This window comes from Anneissia japonica, unplaced genomic scaffold (genome assembly GCF_011630105.1).
Source record: "Anneissia japonica isolate Jap-2015-1 unplaced genomic scaffold, ASM1163010v1 scaffold1065_len1792383_cov172, whole genome shotgun sequence".
In the NCBI taxonomy this organism is placed as follows: Eukaryota; Metazoa; Echinodermata; class Crinoidea; order Comatulida; family Comatulidae; genus Anneissia; species Anneissia japonica.
The window spans coordinates 1,627,789-1,652,293 of record NW_022684135.1 but is presented as its reverse complement, the minus strand read 5'-3'; the positions used below and the strand labels follow the sequence as shown (position 1 = coordinate 1,652,293).

The following is a 24,505-nucleotide window of genomic DNA, read 5'->3' as shown; positions in this document are numbered from 1 at the left end:
GGCCTACCGTAGGTAAACATAGAAAGAGCAATAATAGTAAAACTCGAGCGTCACGACATTGCGAAGTGTCTGCTCTTGTTCCTCGTATCGGACTCACTCGAGTCAATCCGAGATGGCCCGAGTGAAGTTTCATGCAAATGTTTCGTACGGGAAAAAATCGCTTCCTGTTCTCTGTTCACAGGATTGATACCCAAGGTAAAGTCGCGCGGTGACGGTATGGTCAGAGCGGTCAAGGGTCAAAAGTTTCCAATTTAGCAAGAGGGCGCCATTCATGCCATATTACAGAATTTGCACGCGTAAATCGCGGAGAACGCTATCTTGTGTTTATAAGATCTTTTATACTGTGTAATATAACGTCTCTCATCTTTCATAATGGACAGTTCTGCTAATAAACCTCATCAATTAGATATTGTTGCTAAGGTCCAACAAATTACATTATAAACATGGAGAAAATGTATTAAAATAATATATTTTCTACATGCTATAAACATGTGTGGAACAACAGTGTGTTTGTGGAACAAGTGTAAATTCCTGGTGCCGGATTTATCAAACTAGAGATCAGCTTAAATTCGTCTTAAGTCCATTTTTTTTTCTGCAAGACAAATTTATCAATATTCAATATTGCTTAACTTAAATATTACTTAAAATTAAGCAATGCCTCGATTGTACGCATGCGCCATCTAAGACGATTTCTAAGATTTTGCTAAGATGAGTTTGATAAATCAGCTTAAAGATATTTGCTTAAGGACATATTAATTTTTTGACTTTAGACATTTGCTAAGCTGAGATTAATAAATCCCGGGCCTGGGGCATATTCCTGGCTCTGTTCTGATTGGTCAGTTATTAGGTTTGACCTTTGGTTGACACTCTGAAAAGGTCAACTGACTTAGAAAGATGGTTAACATGTTTTCATTCATTATAAAACATGTGGGTATTAAACGAGGATTCCCGAAAATTGCCCACAATATGCACAATCACTGTTCAGAATATCGGAGAATATTTGCTACAGTTATTCTCCAAATGTCAACTGATAATGGCCTTGTGTAGTGTATATTTGTAATTTATTCACATAATTTCCATTTTCTTACAATTGCAACTTCTAAATTCTAAACAAATTCCAACATGATAAAGTAAAAGTCTACATCTAGATCACCCATCCAAAAAATTGTAAAATATCTTTTACCCCATAAATTATTTATTTACAGCATAATCAATAATATTAAATTCTGTCTATTAGAAATATGTAAATGTTATATACTGGTTTGACAAAAAAAACATACTGTTCCCAATAATGAGAACAATGCATTTTTTTCAAACCCAACTAACTTTTACCATTTTACTTACATCTTTTATACCATTCCCGTAAGTTTAACAATACATATTTTTCTGCACAATATGTACAATAGAAAAGGTTAAATGAAACACCTCTTTTTAATTTATACTCATTAATAATTATAGTAATAATAAGATGATAATAATAATAATAATAATAATAATATAATAATAATAATTTGAAGATTTATTAGGCACTTTTGTTAGGTATTTGACATATATATTCAATGTTATTTTTGTGGTGAGTGTGGCATCACACAACACAATTGAGAGGGACACTAAGAGAAAAATAAGGTCTATGCACATACTAGCTAATGATCGCTCCCATTCGAGAAGTCCTTTTAGTGCCCTATGTCGCGAGATGTTCAGCGTTTATGATAATGATGACTAAGCGCTCTTAACACACAGATCATCACACTGTGTTATTTATAATAGTTTCAAGTTTCGGTACAAGTGGGTACCTGGTAGGTTCAAACACATAATGCGTTGATTACAGCTGCAACATCATGGAATTCTCCCCAAGGAGCTGAGTATGTGTTCCATTATGTGGGGGGGGGTATAAAAGGTATAAAATATAAAACATCATCTACAAATATTCTTTTAACATCTACTAAACTGAAATAAATCCAATATCCATTGGCTAAATTAAAATCCCAATTACCAAAGAGTCAGCATCACTGTACATACTTATTATGAGTCTCACTTTAATTAAATATGTTTTAAAATATAAAACAAATCACTTGATAATACTATTACATGATGACATCATTGATGACATGACATCATTTGATTTCATTAATGACATCATCACTTGACCTTTCAAGTTATGTATACATTATCTAAACAGCTGAAAATCTATAGTTATTTATCAATCAACTTTATTAAAATATAGAAATTATCTTAAATATAATTCAGTATAGTCAAAACTATTAAATAAATCCAATAAATTTACATACTGTGTATATAAAAAACAAAACATACTAAAATGAGGAGTTAAAAAACTTAACTCTGGCAAATCCATCCATTTTACTAGGAAGTTCACATAGTATTTAAATAAAACCACAATAAATTTTAGGATTTAAACCAAATCTTAAAATAATATAAAAATTGAGATCGTTTAACATTGGTAGACAGGTCATAGGTTACTTTAGGTCAGCTGCATCATCAGTTTCCAATTCCTTGGTATCAAGTTCTTGAAAGCTGCTGTAAAAAAGAAAAAAAAAAACAGTAAATATAAATAGCGAACATTAAAAACATATTTTTTAAACCAACATATATTACCCACATTCTGCTGATTATATATAATAATGATAAAGTAAAATATTGTAAGGTATGAACAATGGTATTAAACATATATGGGTACCGATGAAGTAATATGATCTGATTCATACAGAAAATGATATAGTAAGGATACAGTAATATGAACCAAATCATATATGGGTACCGATGAAGTAATATGACCTGATTTATATTTACACTGATAGAGTAATATGAACCAATTTATATATGGTACTGATGCAGTTATATTATCTGATTCATATATGAACAATAAAGTAATACGATCTGATTCATCTTGACATGGATACAATGAGATGAACCAATTCATGGGTACTGATGAAGTAATATGATCTGATACATATATGAACAATAAAGTAATACGATCTGATTCAATGGACACTGATAAAAGGATGACTTAGTTCATATATGGACAGTGGTAAATAAAGATGGACTGAAGTACATAGAAACTAATAAAGGAAGACATACAAATTTATAACCACTGAAAAAGATGGACAGATTCAAATTTATAGTATATTGATAAGTAAATTGGACCAATTCATATATAGACATCGACAACTTAAGATGGATTAGTTCATATATGGATATTAACAATGTAAGATGGACCCTATCTGAGCACTGAAAATATAGACTAATTCAATGCATATTCATAAAGTAAGATTGATTATTCATATGGACATTGATATATGAAGGTCCAAGCCATATATGGACACTGAATCATGGGGAAAGAAATGTTGGATACAAATTTGAAATAAACATAAAATAAACAACATCCACTGTCAGAAAGAGAAATAATTGTCTGGCAGATAGATCTACCATCAGCTTGCAGACATGATTTAGTTGCATATCATCAGTTAAAAAATATTAATACAAAATATGCTATCCAGCAGGCCCGACAATAATACACAGCAATAGGAAGCATAGAAGGCTCATTTACAGCAGAGTGACAACAACAATTGTACTGAATCATGCCCCATAACAATAGCAATAATAATATACATAATAATATATACGATACAGCAATATATTTACTGTATAATATATACAGTAATAATATAATATATAAGAAATACCAACAATGAATATAATACCAACAATAACTATAATAATACTATAAAAATACAATAATAATAATAAGAATAATAACAATAATGACTAAAACCAATAATGATGATACTGTAATATTAAACACCAAAAATAATGTTTATACTGTAATACCAAAAATTACAAAATTTATAACTTTATTAATACTAATAATAACATTAATAATGCAAATAATCCTTTCTTACAGTTTATAAATATTCAAATAAAAATATTACAATAACTTACTTCATAAATACAAATAATAATTAGTGCAAATAAACATTTCCTAATGTTTATAAATATTTTATTTATAATAGAATTTATAAAACAATACTTTGAACATGCTATCAATATTAATTTGCAGAAAGTTCTGTCAATACACAGTCTGTTGAACTACATGGAACATTCCTAAATAATTTGATGAAAAGAGCTCTGAAACATGCAGGAACACTCTGCCAAACTCCTTATTCAACTAAAGGATGTGAAAAATTAAAAACGGAAGGACAAGAGTAATCACATCACATCAGAGAAACTGCTTTACTAGCCTTCTACTGGATCCAATCTAATCACCATTCACCTCATCAACTTGGACCATGTGATCTAGAATTGATATTGGTGCTTCTCTACAAGTTAACTCATCGGGCTGCAATCGAGAAGGTTTCTCAAGATGGTGGAATTGTAAACTAAAAATAGGAATGGAGAAAGTTGGACAGACACCATGGGAATCTAATTAAGTAGTTTTTGCATTCAATGATTATATCAAGGCATCAGAAAAGGAGAAATCATAGAGTCTATTTGAAATCCAAATCATATATGAAAGATAAATAATGACTAGTTCATTCTATGGAATTTTTTTAGCAATTTAAATTTGTTATTTTACCTTTTTTTTTTGGTCCCTTATCAAATATGGGTTGCAAGATTGTTAAAAAAATGTTTTAATTTCATTTACATGTTTAAGTCATTATACACCTTCATTATTACCAACCCATCTGTCTACTAATAGGATGAGGTTAGTGAACGTTTCACTAATAATTTAGATTTCTGTATGATTCCTTTCTACATGCAAGAACAGCCAGTATTCAGAGGATGGAATAATGTGATATGCTCTATGTGATGTGATGTTTGTTATCGTGGAATCATTCCATTTGTATCCACATAACTATTAAACATTGTGAAATTAAAGTTTAGGGTGTAGGAGCAGTTAATTGTCATAGAAAAAATTAGTATACAAATAATGAATGTTTACAAGTGCAATGGAACAGTCAATCTTTCAACGAATGAAAATAATCTTTCCATTGTACGAATACAAAACATTCATTACTTGTGTTATACACTTAAATAGATCGGTTTGGCCTGGACCTAGCTAGCCTGGCCTAGGCCTGCTCCGCAAAAAACCTAGTCCTAAGGCTAGGGCCAGCACATTTTGGAAAATAACAGCCAAATTCCGCACAGATTTTGCGCAAGTTTGAGCTAGTTTTTGAGGTAACATCCAAGCAATTAAATACATTACAGCTGTTTATAGTAAACAAAACCTCTGATACATTGCACACTGCTAAGTAAACAAGTTCAGCAAGAAGTACAAAAAAGTAGGCCTGAGAAATGTTATAGGTGGCATGACATCATTTCATGGATTTAACCCTCCGGAAAAACTCCCGCGTCTTTTCAATCAATCATAAGATTGTATTAGGTTGAGGTCATTTCGTATCCATAGGCAACGTGCAATGGAAGATTCGGATGGGGAAAAAATGCACTGTGGAACAAAATTTTAACGATGAGTATTGAAATGGGCAAAATAACACAACACATTTTGATTTTGTCACGATACCTGACATATTTATTTAATCAGGTTTACTTTGTGGCACATCATAAGGGAGCTTCATAAACATAATCGTGCCATATATTCATTGGTCTTCTGTCCTTTTTATGTAAATATATTTACTTAAATGTAAATTTATTAAGAGTTGTTACGAGTGAAATACAGAAATCAAAAACTAAAAAAATGAAATCCATAAGACAGATAATAATAGTAATTTCACTAAATAGGACTTAAGGTAATAGCTTCTGTGTTATTTTCCCCTTAACATCGTTTTTTTAATTGTTCTCTAATTTCTCCATTGTATAAATACCTCTTAAGGTAGGTTTTAGTAACATAATAATAATAATAATAACAATAATAATAATACCATTAATAATAATAATAATAATAATAATAATAATAATAATACTTACACTGCGGTAAGCAATGAAAAAAAATCACAAAAACAAAAACAAAAAAAACAAAAAGGGACGCGAGTTCACATCGGACAGGGTTCACTCCGGGCACAGAGGACACAAGTTCACGTCCACAACAATTGTATTGCACGAAAACTCGCTAGCAGTGTTTGCTTGAACACTTAGGACCCGGAAGAAATGATCTAAAAATAACTACTATATGTTTGTTCCTGTTTCACTACAGTTGATGGAAATGATTTTCATTATGGTGGCGCCTTTTATGCCTTTGCGTATTGGATGGAACTAGAAAAAAAAGGCTTGGTAGGCAACGTGTTAAACAAAATATAAAAAAATAAATTACTTGCTTTAAAACATAAGCAAATGTTATGTAAGTAACAAATTAAAAGATTTGAAATATCACCTTGCAGTGGTGCTGTCACTTGTACCAGATTTCTGATCTTGGTTTAATGATAGTGGGTCTTGGTCAGGTGATAGAGGGCTCCCTTCTACAGTTGCATCATCCCCTACATCCTCTACCTTAGAAGGCTCAGCTACCTCTTCCAAATCCTTCTTCTGCACAGGTTTTTGTGGGGTGACATTTGGAGTTAGTGAAGGAGAGGCTAAGCCACTTGTTTCAGATTTTGTTGATGGAGAAGGCGATGGAGAGGGCAATGGAGAGCCTTCTTGGACCTGCATGTGGTACTTGTACGTAGACTCTGTACTAGCTAACGTGCCTGGAGGGAAATAAAAGCATGAATTACTAATATGTATTTGGATCATCATGCTTTGTTGTCCGATATTATGCAGTAAAATGTAAACATTTCTTACAGCCACTCATATGATAGGAAGGTCAGGATGCTTTCATTATTTTTAAAAATACATAATAATGACAATAATAATTGTTTATTTGTCCTCAACCTCATGCACTGAGGAAAATAATTTATGATAAATTATATATTATTTCATAAATACTTACCTGATTGTAGGTTAAGAGAGCGCCCCCTCATTGAAGGTTCCTTAGGGAGAGGCGACCACCAATTAACAAACGATCCTACCAATGGAACCTGCCGTAACACACCCTAAAAAATAGAAATTTTAGATATGAATTTTTTTTTTTAAATATCTAAAAATGGGGGACAGCAAGGATATAATTATGACAGGAAAAACACCACCTCCTAAATCTGGATTCCTTGGGTCTGTTTGTGCCCATTAAACATCCTCAATATGAGTGTGCATTTGAAGTCTCTTATTCAACTATGCCAAAATAATACAAACACAAGCTGTGGCGTCATAAATCAGTAATCTGATGTCATGCAACAGGTCTGGAGAAAAAAAATGTTTGAAAAAAAGAAAAAACATTTTTTTTCTCCAAAAATGCCTCCGACACATTCATGATGTCTCTGTCAGTCATGCGGTTGCGCACTTCTTCCAACTCTGCCATGCAATATGATGAAAACAAATCGTACAGCAGTATTTTCCTTTACCTCCTCAATGAGACGTTGTTCATTTTCTTTTCGAAGTTCTTCCTGGGCTTCTTCAATTTTCTTCTGGATCATTTCCTTCATGACCTCCAAAAACTATAATATAAAATATTAACAACGTTAATCATCATTCTAAACATCATAATCATAATTACTGTGATTATTATCATTATCATCTTGATGTTTTTGAGCTTGCCAACATAATTATTAAATTTCACATTTATATTATCTCAAAAAGCCAAGCTCTGCATACAGTATATTGTACAACTGATTTTTTAAGACACAAAAAGGGTGATTTACGAAAAAAAAATTGGGAACGGAATATAAGATACAATTTTTTAAATATATAAAAACTGGAAGAAAAGGTGTACAAAAAAGTGGTTATATGCATTTTTTACCAGTTTTTAAATGTTCAAAAATCTATCTTATTTATATTTCCCAGGTTTTTACAACATATTAAAGATTTTTTTTCCTCTGCAGCCTGGCTTTAAGCCTTTGTTCCAGGTTTGTGGCAAATTGTTTTCTATTTGTTTAAATCTACTACCTTTGATGAGTCTTCAAGTTCCTTTCCTGTATTTGCAACCAGCTGTACAATGTCCCCTATACTTGTTCCATCACTAGCCATGCCTACTACCAAACAGGCTGTTTCATTCTCTGGATTCACCCCCTCTGAATATGTGACACCTTTACCGTCTGCTTGCAGGCGTTCTAAGAGGTCCCTGTTGATCTTGGTTAGTTCCTTGTCTGCTTGCTCCTTGTTGTCATGTAATTGTCCTGATATGTAGGATGGAATGTATCTGAAAAAGAGCAATAACAAATCATATTTAGCATCAATTCTTTCACATCCAAAAGCGAGTTGAATGGCCGAGCGGTCAAGGCAGGGGCGCCACAACATACAGTCATAATAACTATAAACCATAAGCCCAGTGTACAATTGGCTCATATGCACAATAAAGAATTCAGTACATCTTTCTGCAGTGGACAGACCAGAGTAGCTGGTACCAGTTAACAGGTAGCTCAGACATAAAGAGACCCTTAGGGGAGAAGAAGGTTACTGTACAAGCTAGTCCATGCCTGTACAGTTGGAGTGCCAAAGTGAATTTTTGATTTAACACCAAGGGCTGCACCCAAACTTTGATGTTTCCAGTGAGCTTCCAAAAACCGCCAAGCACTGCTTTTACATCACTTTATTTTCAGTTTCAATGTTACTTTTTACATATGATTGGAGTCGGACCGTAAAAAACAAGGTGTTTTCAAGACAATTTTGATTGGTGGGCCGCAAACACATAGTTTTTAATTCATTGTCGCAGGCCACAAAAAAATCGCTGACGGGCCGCATGCAGCCCACCTGTGAAGTGGATGATTCTCACATCATAGAGGCCTGTACTTGTCAGAAGACAGATAGATAGAGTACACTCACACAAGATTTATATTTTTGTGTCCTTTCAGAAAATCAGTTGGTACATTACATCGCAAAACAGAGGGCAACATTAATACAAACCAACGAACAGCAATAAATCATAATTAGGCCTTAAAACATATTTAATATTTTGATTAATAAAGTAGAGTATGTTAACAGATAGTTTCAATCAATTCTACAGGTTTGTGATTTTAACCTTTTACTAGAAGGTAGCTTTGGAAGTTATTTGTGTTTGTCATAAGAAAAAAAATCTTATGTCTACAGGATTTGAACCCAGGTCTCTCAGCTTTAGAAGGCAAAGATCCCAAATTAGCTGTTGTTCTGATTTCAAGAGATACCTTTTTTACAGGATTTTAACTTCCGTTTTAAACAATGTCTACACTATAAAAACACTACGCTTGTATTCGACAAAAATATGTGACATGCTAAATATGGTCATGATGCATCATGACTATATATGGGCATACAACATTTGATAATCTTGACAGAGCTTTATAATGTATCTAGCGCCACCACCAGTTTAATACCTCACACACTACTACTTTAAATACTGTATAATATATACTGTAGTGCAAGAGAAATTCAGGACAAGTTTATGATTCAGGGGAGAGGATCTGGAAAGTTACCTTCCAGTTCAACTGTTGTTTTTAGATTAAAGCTGTCTGCACTATTTGACAGCAAACTGCGGTATGCCTATATATAGTCTAGATGTGATGTCAACATTACCATATTTAGGCATGTCACATGTTTTTGTTAAATAAAATTTGATAATCTGGACAGGACTTAATTTAAATTTCTAACAGTTTTTTTTTTAAATCACAGATCCAAATTTGTAATATAAAAAAAAAACAAAAGTGGAAAAACAAAATAAGAATTGCAAACTATGTTTTCCAGCTTGCAGTTCGTAAGCTGCGAATGAGCTTAAGAACAAATTTGTCCATGGCCCAAAGACCTTCAGACCCACATTTGCATGGCCACAGATTCCCATGGTTAACATACTTTCAGGCCTGAGATTTCAGAGATTCTAGAGTTCAAGTGGCCTGAGACACATACTATACATTCCATGGCCTAGGGAGCTTTAGGCTCACGAAGCATAAAGTCCAGAGGCTTGATGAAATGAGAGCCCAGGGCTCATGCAGCCTAATGTCCTGGAGTAGTACCACTCTAATACCCTTATAACTTACTGCACAGCCCCCAAGCCTGCTTGGGATGGTAAGTCAACAAACAGCAAGAGTTCTTCAGCTTCAACACACTTCTTAAAAGAATCCTTTTCTTTCAGTGTGAAATTTAGTATTTCCTGTCAAAATAAAGATGCAAATAATTTATCATTATAATTCAGTTTATACAACCAAAATAAAAAAAAAACCTAAAAATGTAATAATTAATTATCAAAATATGAAAATATATGTTTTCAAAAATACTTAATTATTTATTAACACATTCATTTGAATATGTACTATTTCTTTTAGTTTATTTATATTTTTAAGTTTATTAAATGTTCTCTAATGTAATTATAGATTTTGTGTACATTATAATTCTTTCAAATAAACCATTTCAGATAGACTTAGTAAAAAATGTTTTGAATCATCTCCTGTCTACTTACTATCTGCTTTTGAAGACATTCCACAAATTCATTGATGTCATCTGCATTCGTTTTGTGATCTGTTAAAAACAATTGTGATTATTCCAAATTTGGAAATGAAAATTGCAGCTTTGTTCTTGTTGACCAGCAGCGGCCATAATACAGCAGTAGTAGCATATTTTGTTTCTCGTCTAACTGTCAGACTCCAATTAAAATCTGACATTGACCGGATTTCAACCAAGATTTTCAGCACAAGAAGCATGTAACAATACCCTTTAGTCAATGGCTTAGCTCACCTACTCTGGGAGCAAGTTTACTGCCTATTTTAAGCTGATAAATTAAAGATGTTATCTCTGATTTATGTTAACGTAATCTTGGTATTTATTCATCCATCAATAAAAATGGAAAACATGCTGTTCTCTTCAACCTATGATTGGCTTCCCATTGCCCTTCTCCATGCTTGCTGGAAATTTTGATGGTAATGTGTGCATTATTTGGAAACATGAGAATTCTCTTATACTAATCAAATTCAGAAGTTGTTTACTTACAAGGTGCTGACTGCATTGGACTGAAGCGGAGACACACGCCTTCAACTTCCCCACAAACGACCTCGATGTACACTTTGGGAACTAATCTATTCATAGTTTCACCAAGCTACCAAGATAAATATTTAATTCAATTCAATAGATAGACAATATGAAATTATTTGAGAAAACCGCAAAAAATTATTGGCGTTCATTATTGTATTCCTAAACAAATTAAAAGGAGTTATTTAAAATCTAGATTGATCCTGTTTTATCTGTTCCATTCCTGTCTCTTATACACATCTAGATGTGTATAAGAGACAGCTTACACACTCACTATAAACATAACGTACCGTATACTCGTGTATAAGGCGAGGCTTAAAATAGCAAGTTACGATCGAAAAACAGGGGTAATCTTATACGCGCAACATACAAATGTTGGACTTTTAAAAACTTGTTCATCTTTTCTGTAGATTGTTCGTAACACACAAATTTACTCCTGCAGTGAAACTACTAAAATGGTAGTAGGACTTGAATGAATGCAATTTTAATATGGGAAAATAAGATTTTGATAAACTCTTAAAATGGTATTATTTGGAAGATTATTCTTTTGCTAGTGTGGTGTTTTTAATTTACTTAAGTCCTGTTTATACACATCTCTTTCACAATTCAGTTTTATGAACTGCTATGAAAATATGAGACCTTGATATATGACAATGTAAAGTATATTGCAATATGCAATATTTAAGTACCACATTATATAATTATTTATAACTGCCATATACATCAATACTTTTCTAGAATTTAACAATTCTAGAAACTGTACAAATAATATAAATCATCAAAGGTACATATACAGTGTTTAAATAAGGATCGTATAATAAGGGTCGTATTGCCAGATTTATCTGGCCGAACGCCCTCTTGAGGCGTAGCATTGTGTAATACAATGTTCCCGACAGTTATTTGGACCTGTTCAACTATGAAGCCTTCGTGGTCTAGTGGTTATGACGCTCATCTTGTCAGCGAGAGGTCGCAGGTTCGAATCCCGTCGGAGACATTTTATTACACAATGACTTTTATAGGACTTTATTCTTTGAAAAGCTACAGGGTAGCCTACGATGTTCCATCTTGTCCTTATTTAAACAATGTATATGTACCTTTGACGATTTATATTATATTTATTCAACAGTGTTAACGGCTGACTCCCTTCAATATTGTACAAACAATGTAAGCATGGATGTTTATAGTTTTCTATTGGTTTTACTCACAAGCACCGCGATGACATTCTTGACTATGTCTAAAACTGTACCTTCCAGCTTAATCTCATTGTCTTTTGTCTTTGGTCGTTCCTGAATGAAAGAGAGAGTAGCTGAACACAAAAACCACAATGCCTATAGTTACACCAGTTTAAAATGAATTCCTAATTCTGATTGGATGTTATTGACAAAATCAATTTCATGCATAGGCCTACAATAACATCCAATCAAAATTAAAAATTGTTTTAAGACTGGTGTAACAATAGCCACTGCCTTAAAAACTACGTAAGAATTGAAAAGAGAAAATAAAACATTATTATCATTATATATCTGAATGTATCAAGTTCAGAACTTACAGCAAGGTTGATTGGTCCAAATTGATTCAACTTCTGCTGCATCATTTGACTCTGAGAAAAAAGAAATTTAGCAAATGGAAATAAGAATAAATTTGATAGAAAGGAAAAAGACATACCATACTTGTTTCCTACTATTGCTACTATAAGCCCAACACCACCTGTCCATCCAGGTGTCCATCTAGCAGACAATGCCACTAGTTCTACCTTGGAATACAGGCACACAACAATTAAACTTTATAACCAACCAATCAGAATAGGGCCTGGAATATGTGTGTCTAACAAGCACACAATTGCTCATCGGCCAATCATGGTACAGAAAAAAGTGAGGCCTCCGAAGCGATGTTGGAGGGCCTAAGTGATGTACCAGTTTTAAAAAGTTTGGCATTTGTTTAAATTATAGTTAAAAATAATGATTTAAGACGTCGGGTTGCATTGTACGACGCTGTCTGAGTTAGCCTTAATTTAGCTACGCTTTTACGCTATTTGACTACTAAATATACTTACCAGTTCAGCAGCATTTTTTAGGGTGTTGACAATCCCTTCTTGTCCGATATACTGCAAAGCTAACCACAGAGGGAGAGTACAGAGGCGCTCATGCACCTGAGACAAACATAGCTCTGCTGCCAAGCTCATCGATGGATCAGAGGTTTTATAAAGCGTTACTGCAGGGGTTCCGGGGAGACCAAGCCACACCCCAGGTTCAAGGGTCATACTGTTGACTTTCTTTGCAGCCTATATAATAAAAAAAAGGATAAACACAATGCCATTTTTATGATATCAATATATTTGATAGTTGCACAAACTGTTTGTTTCCCACCGATTAAAGACTATAACAAGATATGAGCCACTGACTGAAAGCTAAACAAAGAAGGGGAAAAACACACACACACACAATATTACGGTAAAAACTTACCAAAATTGAAGTAGGCACAGAATCAAGGGCCAAAGTTGACAAGTTATGCCTGTAAATCAAACAATACAATTATTTATTATTATAAATACTATATAAAATAATATGTGTAGTTTTTTAAATGGTGATTAGGATGGATAATTATTATATAAATGTCTCTTAGCAAAATTAATAATTTCTACTTTTTAAGTGTTAGTTTCCTATTATAAATATGCAGGGTCAAAGATTTAAATCCTTCAAATTAATAAAACGAGCTCCATCCCCTATAAGCATCATAAGAATTCTACTCTATTTAAAAATTACTCCTACTGCGTTTCTCTTTACAGATACTATGGATGCTTGCATCCTCAACACAGATCTTCCAAACCCACAGGAAGTAAAAGTAACTGCCCAATTTAATCGGACTTCCCATTAAAAACAATATTGCAAAACAATTTGACTCCACAATAATAAACAAATAAATAAGGAGAAAAAAGGTGGGAAAAAAAGAACACAAAATAGACAGAGAAAGTGTTTTTAGGACATGATGAAGGGCAAATGCAAGCAGAAGTTTGTCTTAATAACAAAATAACTCTGTTCTTACCCTTCTACATGCAGCCAAACACCGTACTCATCACTTATTGAACGTAATCGTGAGAGGTTGTCAGTGTGCCCCGCCATTGGAGTGCCAGCATTAGCAACAACAAGGAGAGGTGTCTTTGAAGTTGCATCATCATCTTTGATAAGCCGTTCTAATGATGCAATATCCTACAAATAAGGAACAAAATAAAATCAAGCAAAATGAAACAAGTTATAAGTAACTAATTATAACAAAGGGCATTGTAAACTAGTTACAAATAAGCAATTAGTAGAGTTGAGTATTATACACTAGTGGAAATTATTATATGAAGGTTAGATTAATGCTTGATGGCTAGCAACAAATAAATAGTAAAACTCTAATGTACTACAATAATTACTAATATAAATATCTAACACCTAAATTCACTAATCAAAAACTTATCAGGAACCAAATAAACATAAGTAAGTTAAAATAAAATAATTATAAATTCCTAAAGTAAAAATTTTTCAGATTGAAATAAAAATTATTAAAATTTGATGACTATTTCCCTAAGCCAGAGTTGGAGAACTCAAACAAAAGAAGAGGTTGTTTTCAAGATGGTAGGGGATAATGAGAAAGATATTGGAAGGCAAGAATATAATGTCTGCATACTTACCATAGTATGGGTTGATCCAAACACAGTATTACAAGGAACTGTGCAAAGACTGGACAGTGGTAAGCCAAGCTGAATAAAAAAAATAGAGAACCTATTATCATTTAGATAGGTAAAGTCAGAATTAGTAAACACCAGTTGTACAGAATATCATTATGATATGGAATCATGTCATCATCATCAACACTACCACCATTCATCATCACCACTACTGCCATTCATCAATACCACTACCTGTACTGCCATTCATCAACACCACTACTGCCATTCATCATCACCACTATTATGATTCACCATCACCACTACCACCATTCATCATCACCACTACCACCATTGATCGTCACCACTACTGCCATTCATCATCACCACTACCACCATTCTTCATCACCTTTACTGCCATTCACTATCACCTCTACATCACCATTAGTGTCTCACTAAAACCCACCACCACCAATATTAAGAAAATAGGCAGACACAATAATAATAATAATAATAATAATAATAATAATAATAATAATAATAATAATAATAATAGTGTAGTTTTATATAGCGCACATATCCATCTAATGTAAGATGCTCAGGGGGCTTGATATGTGGACTAGGAACTCGATCAATGACTTTCTTCGCCCCTAAGGGTCCCTTCGTGTCTGTGCTACCCGGTAACCTGGTACCAGCCACTCTCGTCGTCCACCACAGGGGCTGTCTGTTCCAATACACCGGGGTATCCCCCTACTCGTCTCGAAGGATGTACTGGGTTGTTTATAGTGCACATGAGCCATTGTATACACTGGGCCTACGGTTTATATTCCTTATCCGAGAAGACTTGTTCTACCACCAGAACCAAAGGCGAGCGTGCCGTTCGAACCAGCGCCGATATTATCATTGTCAAGGTTTATATTTCTAGTTCATATAAATTGAAAAGAAACAAGAAATATGATTTATGTAAATAGTTCGGAGAAATATAAAGCGAACCTGAGTACACAGGTACTGGCCAAGGCCTGTCCGACTAGCTGCACTGATGTAGATCACTGGGGGTTTAGTGTACAGTGAATTGAAGCCTTCAGTGCCATACTTCTCGTACTTGCTGCTCAGAGCCAAACGACAAACACGTACAAGACCATCACGGTCATCAGCGTGGTAGAATGCCGAAGAGTCATCAAATCTTTAAAATGAAAAAAAATATTGAAACTTCTTTTAAGGCACGGCCATTCTTCCACATACAAAAACACCAACCACACACATCAACAATTACAAAATGAAACTGTCATTGTCATCACCATCAATAATACTACAGTCAGTGTTTGTTTTCTCATGCTGGTATGTGTTAGATAAGATGTGATAAAATTTGTTGTGAGGATTTGAGAGTGGAGTGGTGGTTAGCCATGAAAAAATCTGGATGTGAACCCAGGATCTTAGTAGTAGAGGAGTATCCTAATCACAAAGCTATAGCACATTTGATAGTCTGCCAAAAATGAATGAAATATAAAATAACACATTATTATAGCAACTTAGGGATAAATAACATTTTTATTTGACTTTGTATTGTAAGGTAGTATGCTTGTTTCAAGTGATAAAAACAAACAAATGTTGGGTCAAAATCTGACCACACATTGTCTAATCAAACATTTTTGAGTCTGATAAACAATTGATAGTGATGAGTCCTACTATACCTAAATATTCGTGAAAGCCAGAGTGTAACATCAGAGACAATTCTTGTTGATAGTTTCTTGAGGTGTGGTGGGTCCAGTGTAGCCATGTAGGCGGCTAGGGTTTGTCCCAGCATGGCGATGTGGGCAGCATCCTCCAATTCACTAGGCTGGGCAACACTGAAGAGACAAATCAGATAAATTTAAAATGGATAGATGGATGAATGGATGAATGGATTCATTTGGTGTAAACACCTAGAATAACCCACAAGTGTCTTATTTCTAGTAGGTACTTCTGGCGGTGATTGGGCAGTACACTGGGAGACAATCCCCTACTCCTTTCCGAAGAGTGTACCACGTTCTTTAACATGCACATGAGTGAAAGATGGTGCGCTATCGTAACTTGCATACCAAGGACCGAGCGATCTCCACCATTATCATCCCCACCACCACCACCACCATTATTGCTATTATCACAATCATAATTATCATCATCATAGCCTCAATGTCAATTCAATTTAATCCTTACACTTCTTTCTTTGATGTACCATCTCCAAACAAGATCAAGTCTTGTAGTTTCTTCACTATATCTTCAATCTTCTGGCCACTGAAAGAGGAAAAAAAATATTAATACAAGAATACTGCACAATTCATTCAACAAGAATCATGGGTAATTATTAAAGCGGAATTGTGGGTAAATAATAAAGAGGAATTGTGGCTAAATTTTAAAGAGTAATTTTTTAAAATGGGAATTAACTTTAAGTTTTGCAAAGGCAAATCAGTGAAAAACGAATTGTTTCAATATTCGCAAATATTTTTCTGTGAAAATAAATATTTCAATTAAAAGAAGTATTTTCCACATTTTATCACAGGTAACACACAGAAGTACTACATGTAATGGCGAAAAAAAAACAACATATTTTACAATATAAAAACACTACTGTAGTGGTGATGTTAGAAGAAACATGGAATTAAGAATGAAATTAACAAAATCACAAGTTTAAATTCTAACATTGCTGTTGGTAACAAATTGGACTTTGCTACACGATGGACTGATATCTACTAATGCTATTCTTGCTTGTGTCCTAGCAAGACAAAGTTTTCTAATTACCTCGAATCGAGTATTTAAAGTAACATAACATTTTAAGTATGTGCTCTGGAGGAAGCTCTGATATGCTGTACAAACCAATTTTTGAATATTAAAAATTTTCCAAATTATCTCTTCAAACATCCCTTCAATATTTTAGAACATTCATTTGTACAACATATCATTTGTTTTCCTCCAGAACCTTGCTTTCAAGGGCATGATATACTGATTCAACAATTGTCTACGACCAACTACTGTATGTCTAGCTTAGAGCTTATCATTTTCTTTCTTTGTAGCTACATCAAGCTGGGTGTAATATGTGCACAAAATAGAAAGCAATGACATTAGATTAGTGTTAAAAACCAAGTTATTCGAAATAACAGATTGTAAAAAATAACAAGCCTCAATTTTGACTTGCAAGAATCAATATAGACTGTAATGCAATGTTAAGTTTAAAGAGACACAATATAAATCAATATTGTCATTATATTGTGGTCAATTCTGCACAATTAGTGACTTTCTATAGGGTGAATCTACTGTGTTCAAGTGCTATTGAGACAAAGCCCCAGAAAACAAAATTATGATAACTGCTGTACAAATACATGGATGAGATACATTTGTATGATGAAATTTGCAGTCTATAAACACAATGCAGAGATATTTTTCATCATTAGATGAATGTGTTGTCACTTGAAAAATGTAGAATAACCAGACCACACTTAAGACATACTGTTTAGTACAAAGCCACACAAACTTCAAAGCTTGTTAATCATCACTTATACTATAGAGGGCTCACTCTCTTTACCTGGCTTCAATCTCACGAGGAAGATTACGTATTTCTCGTATACGTTTCTTCCATTTCTCCTCCCGTTCTCTATCCAATTCCCTGGAAAGGCAAGGTAGGAGTGTACTGTAAGACAACTGGTGGACGCCTGATAGAGGGCCTACAGACACATACCTATATATAGCATATTTTTCATATACCAAGAATTTTCGATTTCGAGTTTGCTTTAGCACATACAGTACCAGAAAGAGATGTGGTAAGCGCATAGCAATAACTGCACTATTTGGGAGATTTGTTTCATCCACCCTTATTTAAAACCTTGTTAATTAATAATTATACATATAAAATATGTTTTGTACTTAGATATTCAGTTTTTACAATTCAGTGAATAATGCCAGTGGCGGATCCAGGAATTTTAAATAGAGGTTCCAGGGAGGGACTTTGACAAATGGAGAGTCTATACCACTCTAAGAAAATTTATGATTATGGTACCATTAGATGGCTTGAAATGGCAACTTCAGACTTAAAATTTGAACATAATTTTACTTTTTTCCCAATTTCTTTTCATTATCTTCATACATTTTTAATTATCAATTTCAAATGTGCAATGCAATTAGCATGTTACAATCAGTTGGATTTACCCTGCAGTTTATAGTATGAAGAAACAATCTGGGGTTAACAAGATTAATTCAGTTCTGAGCATTAGTATTAATTGAGGAAGTCTGTACTGTTTATTCAAATACACATAAATCACGAAGGAACAATATGCTAATTTATTCCTCCATGCTATAATTCAAGCTAAAAAGCAACTCTGTTAAAAATGAATGTGTTTGAGGCATCTAATTCAGTTGCTTACTTGTTATATTCTTCAATTTCTTTTAACGATTCGTCCATCTGCTCTGAAAGCTGTTTTAGACCAGGTTCAAAGAACATCTATACACAATGAAAGTAAAATTGACAAAAAATAGGTTGGTTGAAAAAAGTTAAAACAACAATAAATATCAATTGACAAAAATAATATTGATTGTAAACATCTCTTACAAATTCAATGACATTGTATGTAAACTACTATTCTTACATTTTTATTTATATACTTTATTCCTTCCTGCAGTACAAACATTAAAATATACAAAATGAAAGAAGCGAGCTGCGGAGAGGCAAAAGCGGTAAAAACTACTATCACTGAAGGGTGTGCCTCTCCAACTGCTACTTCCAATACAAACATAAAAAAGCTTAAAACCGACAAATACTCAGACACACCCCACACATATAATTATAATAATCCAATAAGAATCCAACCCAAATTCTTACACCCCCCACACCAAAAAAAAAAACCCGGTCAATTTAGAATGGCAATGTACAGTATAAATGATATTATGACATATGAACAATTCAAGAAACCTAAGGATTTGAAACTGAATATTTTTAATATGTTAGCTCATGTAATATGCGCAGTATCATATTATGTAAATCAATATTTACATTTGATGATCACTAATTTTGTTTAATTAGGTGAATCCCACTCCCTGCTGTAAAGCGCATAGATGTATTTTTCATTATGCACTACATAAGTTCACAATTATTATTATTATCATTATCCATATTCACACTTTGGAATGGAAAACTTTGGTAACATTATTTAAATTAATTTATAAATATTGATAATGTATTAATGCATTGTGTTGTAATATTTGTGTTTGTTTATTTTTCTTCTATTTCTGAAAAACTTATTTTCTCATCTGTTTTTATAGAAAGTTTGTTTTCCAATCTGCAATTCTTGAGATAAAGAAACATACATACAATTGTAATGTTCTGATGGTCTGAGTACATTTTATCATGTCCATGTCTTGATCATCTTTGCTGTATTTGTTGGGTTGTGTGATCTATTGTTTATTGCCCTATGGAATAATTCAAGTCGGGCAAGTTTCCTTTGCTCTTCAAGTGAATACCAGTTAAGCTGGATGATCTTTGAGATTGGCATCCTGTCTTTAAACACATACATACCTCTCAAACTACACTGAAACTATTATTAATTTATGTGCTTGCATATAACATGATTGGTCTTATAATACAATGTGTAATTGTAGCCTATTATTTTTATGTTTCTATTTTTTGTGTATATGTTTCTATTCACCATACTAAGAACTTTGTTTAGCTGTAAAATGCAAGAAAAATGTTAAAAAAATAAGGTCTGTGGGGTAGGGGGAATATACCGCCGTGTAAAAACTTAGGCCTAGAAATTCAAAACCGAAACTGATTTTCATGCAAAATGTCCCAATATATCTAACTAATGTATTATTTAATGAATTAAGACTATGTGCACCTATTTTTGAAAGAGTTAGGTAACGTGACAGCCTGTAATTAATCATCGCTTAATCCCTCTATTAATTGTTGTTGTTTTTGGTATTGTAATAATATTATATTATATATTATTAAAATCATTATTGAAATAACATTGATATTAATATTTAATACTATAATTTGTTTTATTATTTTTTCCTATCCAAATTATTAAAATTATATATCAAACTTCCAGAAGGGGAAACAAAACATATTACTAGGCCTACAATTGTATTATTATTATTATTAAAATAATAAAATGGCAAAATTACTGTAGTTAAGCCTAACTAGTAGTAGTAGGCCTAGGCCTAAATTATTCTAAATCTAATTTCCCTAATTTACTAGGCCTAGCCTGGCCCTAGTAGGCCCTATACTATCAAAAAAATGTTATGAAACAGAAAAAAAATAGTAAGATAGTAGTATGATGAGGCAACTGGGGTATGTTACTTTTACTTAGACTAGGGCCTACCTCAGTCCTACTACTACTAGGCCAGGGCTAGGCTAGGCTAGTAGGTAGCCTAGGCCTCCTTATATAATAGGTAAAGAAGTAGCCTCTAGGCTAGCATAGCAACCGGCTGGACGGGCTCAGCCTCTGTGTGAAGATAAACCCCTCCCAATCAAAGTCATTTGTTAATGCAATAGTCATAACCTATAATATAGGAAGATATAATGTAAATGTTATATTACTACCTTTCTAAATCCCTCTTCCATTGAAAGAGCTTTTCGAGCCTTCGGGGCTGATGATTTGTCTGAAATTTCGGGTGATTTCACAACATCTTCTCCGAGGTTCATTTTCGCTGCCATCTTTGCATTTCCACGCTGGCATATTACAACTCACTGAACTCCCTGTTTATCGGAAAAACATTTCATTATCGTGAATAAGCCAATGATGTTCCAGTATTTCAATAGCATATTTCTAGTAACTCAAGTGGCTCAAAATTAATAATTGCAATAGCGCCCTCTAGTGGATATTTTATTGCGGGGATTACCCTCATATTATTTGCGTCCCTCGTAAAAATGTACGTATGACGACCTTCAGAAAGTGAGCTCATATCGGTTCAGTTAAAACAGGTAAAATGTTGACTTTGAAGTACAGTATTCCTAACTAACTTGAAAAATGATATTCCAGGTTTGTGCATTAACGAGGACAATGTTTAAAGCATATTTGCATATTATTGGTATACCGCCACTCACTGACACTGGTACCGTAGTACTACTACTACTAGTCACGGTGGTGGTAATAATGTGTAGGTTTGTATCATAGTAGTAGGCCTAGGCTAGAGTTCTCTGTAAAATATAATAAAATAATTTAATATTATTATTAGAAACTCCCTACCTAGGTTTAATGAGAGTAGGCCTAGCCTAGTGAGGACTGATACTAATCTATTAAGATACTACTAGTACTAGTATCTTAATATACTAGGTAGTACTAATTACTAGCAGCAGTAGACCAGATCCAAACCTAGTCCTAGGCTAGTCCTGCCCTGAGGACCTGTCCTGCCCTGAGGCTAGGCTAATTTCTGCGGTTATAGTTGGGTTTTCATGTGTTAGCAGAAAGTCACTGTTTATTCTCATTTTTTTTTTCCTGTTCTTTGCACGGTTTTCTGTCTTGCACTTTGTCATTTCCTGTGCTTGGATCTTTTTCAAACTTGCTCAAGCATAGACCGTTCAAAAACTGTGCATACCGGTATTAAAATTTGACATCATTCCACATTTTTTAATATTATTCAATCAATAAATCAATCAATCAATTGTTCAATTTATATGGCACCATTCCAACAGTCATTGCTCATGGTGCCATTCTAAAAAAAAAAAAAGATTATTAAAAAGGTGCATCTTAAGTAGTGACTTAACTTACTATCGGGTTATTACACTTTTATGTTTACGCAATTTGTGTTTTCTAAAGCACTTAAGACTAGCTGCAGCTAGGTTAAAGTAAAACATTTTTGCCCTCATTATGCAAGGTTGACAAATTGAAAAATGCATAGACATCTTCAGGGTCACGTTCCATAGAACTCTACACATCACCCTACCTAACCAAAACCACTATTTCAAGTCTTATAATAGCAGTGTCAAATGATTTTTTTTTTAACTTCATAATTTTTTATACCCTCTATGGTTTTACAGTAATTGGCCAAAAATAAAATGTTATTTTTATTCAAAACCACCGTTGGCGGGGGTTCACTAAACAGGATATAAATAATATCTTGCATAAACAAAAATTAGTTTTTTCTTTGTTTTTTTTTTTTTTACAGTTTCCATATTTCCCCCAATATGGAACAGTAACATTGTATCAATAAGTTAATATACCAACATAAATAACTAAATAAATAAATTTAAATGTCACATGTTGCCCCAATTGATGAAAGAATCCTTCGAAAATTTGAAACACATTCCTGAATCAAAATGAGCGAACAGCTCAAATTGTGCACATTATTAATCAATATATCTATTTATTTTTTTTTTATGTCTTTAGTAAGTATTCTTTTAGAAATTTGAGAACCATTGATAAAAATTCAAGTTTATTTTACAGGTACCAATCAATATCGATATCAGCTATGGTGGAAATTAACATTTTTCCAACAGCGGTTTTAGCCTTGAGCGGATTAGGTCTCCTAGTGATTTTAAAGCGTTTTCTGGTACGCAAGAAAATCAACAAGCTCCGAGACAAGGTCGTGGTGATCACTGGTGCAAGCTCAGGGGTTGGTGAAGGTAATACATTTATTGGATCACCAATGGATATTAATTGTGGAAGTGGTTTGGCAGAGTGGGAATGATTTGATTTCCCAACCTCGAGGTCGCGGCCGGGTTTCAACACTTACTGTGCTTTTCACTTGTATCCTTGGGCAGGGCGCTTTATCTCCATTGCTTCTCTCCACCCCTGGAGTATAAGTGGGTACCTGGTAGGGTTGAATGCCAAAACGTGCTGACGTATCTGCTGCAACGTTTGGAATACTTCCCCCAGGGAGCTTGAGTTTGTGTCTTCCATAGGCCTTTAATCCAATGACTGGCTGAATTATATAATGGCCTGTTTGCAGAGATAAATGCGCTTTGTAACCCGCAAATTAAACAAAATTCTTCTCAACAGCATGTGCACACGCTTTCTACCGTTGCGGCTGCAAGGTGATTCTGTGTTCCAGACGGAAGCAGGAATTGGAGAGAGTTAAGGAACAGTTAATGTGTTTGCAGTTGGTGTGTAATCTTTGTTTTCCTATTTTCAAAATAAAATATATAGTTATTCTAACAGTTTAATTTACAGATATATGCATCTATTATTGTTTGGCCTTCTAGAGAAAAAGTTTTTTAATAAGATGCATCTGGCATGCATACTTATACCAATCAACCGTATTATCGATTACATGTCTTCACTACTCTAGACATAAATCTTACATACTGTACTGATTAATATAATTTTTTTTATTATCTAATTCAAAGCACTTGATTAATTAACCTTGGTCATTAGGTAATTATTATTTTTTTATAATCATTATTATATTGTTATTATTAATATTATTATTAGTGTTATTGTTTTTATCATTATTATTATTGGTTTGTATTTGAATCTTACTGTAATTATTATTATTAATTCTATTCTACTAGAAAAGATTTAAAAAATTCAAATTTTGATTGTATTAGATCTATCTTCAAAAATTTATTCTCCAACAGAAAACCGAAACTCACATACCAATTGTGATAACACTAGACTTAGAGGATACCGACGACCTTCCCGCAAGAGCAATAGAGATGCTGGAATGCTATGGAAGAGTAGATGTGCTCATCAATAATGGAGGCATCAGCTACAGGGGGGTTGCCAGGGAAACTGATATCGATATTGACAGAAAAGTTATGAATATTAATTATTTTGGAGCTGTGGCACTCACTAAAGGTAATCATAGGACACAATTTACTTTTATTTATTTGGTATAAAAACTCAAAATGTAATGAATGTTGTAATACTTTACTGTATATATATGTATGTATGTATG

General features: G+C 33.4%; 2 protein-coding genes across 2 annotated transcripts in view; one reads left to right on the top strand and one right to left on the bottom strand.

The window, feature by feature from the left end:
• Window positions 1-1,044: 1,044 nt before the first annotated feature.
• Window positions 1,045-21,364, bottom strand: LOC117103717 (putative pyridoxal-dependent decarboxylase domain-containing protein 2). Its single transcript, XM_033244325.1, has 20 exons — window positions 21,210-21,364; window positions 19,036-19,112; window positions 18,201-18,281; window positions 16,838-16,915; window positions 16,333-16,488; window positions 15,635-15,824; window positions 14,666-14,734; window positions 14,035-14,198; window positions 13,455-13,503; window positions 13,046-13,273; window positions 12,542-12,592; window positions 12,177-12,278; window positions 10,954-11,059; window positions 10,427-10,485; window positions 10,008-10,120; window positions 7,948-8,200; window positions 7,407-7,499; window positions 6,899-7,001; window positions 6,344-6,656; window positions 1,045-2,535 (listed from the first exon to the last, which is right to left on the bottom strand). Exons 1-20 carry the CDS (start codon window positions 21,321-21,323, stop codon window positions 2,475-2,477), a joined length of 2,460 nt encoding a protein of 819 aa, XP_033100216.1. The 5' UTR covers window positions 21,324-21,364; the 3' UTR covers window positions 1,045-2,474.
• Window positions 21,365-21,489: 125 nt separating this feature from the next.
• LOC117104126 (dehydrogenase/reductase SDR family protein 7-like) overlaps window positions 21,490-24,505 on the top strand; it is a 6,802-nt gene continuing 3,786 nt past the window's right edge. The window contains exons 1-4 of the mRNA XM_033244809.1: window positions 21,490-21,590; window positions 23,053-23,231; window positions 23,608-23,711; window positions 24,186-24,405. Of these exons, the coding sequence (XP_033100700.1) occupies window positions 23,078-23,231; window positions 23,608-23,711; window positions 24,186-24,405 (478 nt within the window). The 5' untranslated portion in view covers window positions 21,490-21,590; window positions 23,053-23,077. The remainder of the gene's footprint in view (window positions 21,591-23,052; window positions 23,232-23,607; window positions 23,712-24,185; window positions 24,406-24,505) is intronic.

Excerpts from the sequence above, each read along its gene's own strand:
- LOC117103717 (XM_033244325.1), bottom strand. The coding sequence starts at position 21,323 with ATGGCAGCGAAAATGAACCTCGGAGAAGATGTTGTGAAATCACCCGAA. Across the intron at positions 11,060-12,176 it reads TGAGTAAAACCAATAGAAAA|CTTGGTGAAACTATGAATAG; the intron begins CTATAAACATCC and ends TTATCTTGGTAG. Across the intron at positions 7,500-7,947 it reads AACTTGAAGACTCATCAAAG|TTTTTGGAGGTCATGAAGGA; the intron begins GTAGTAGATTTA and ends TTTATATTATAG.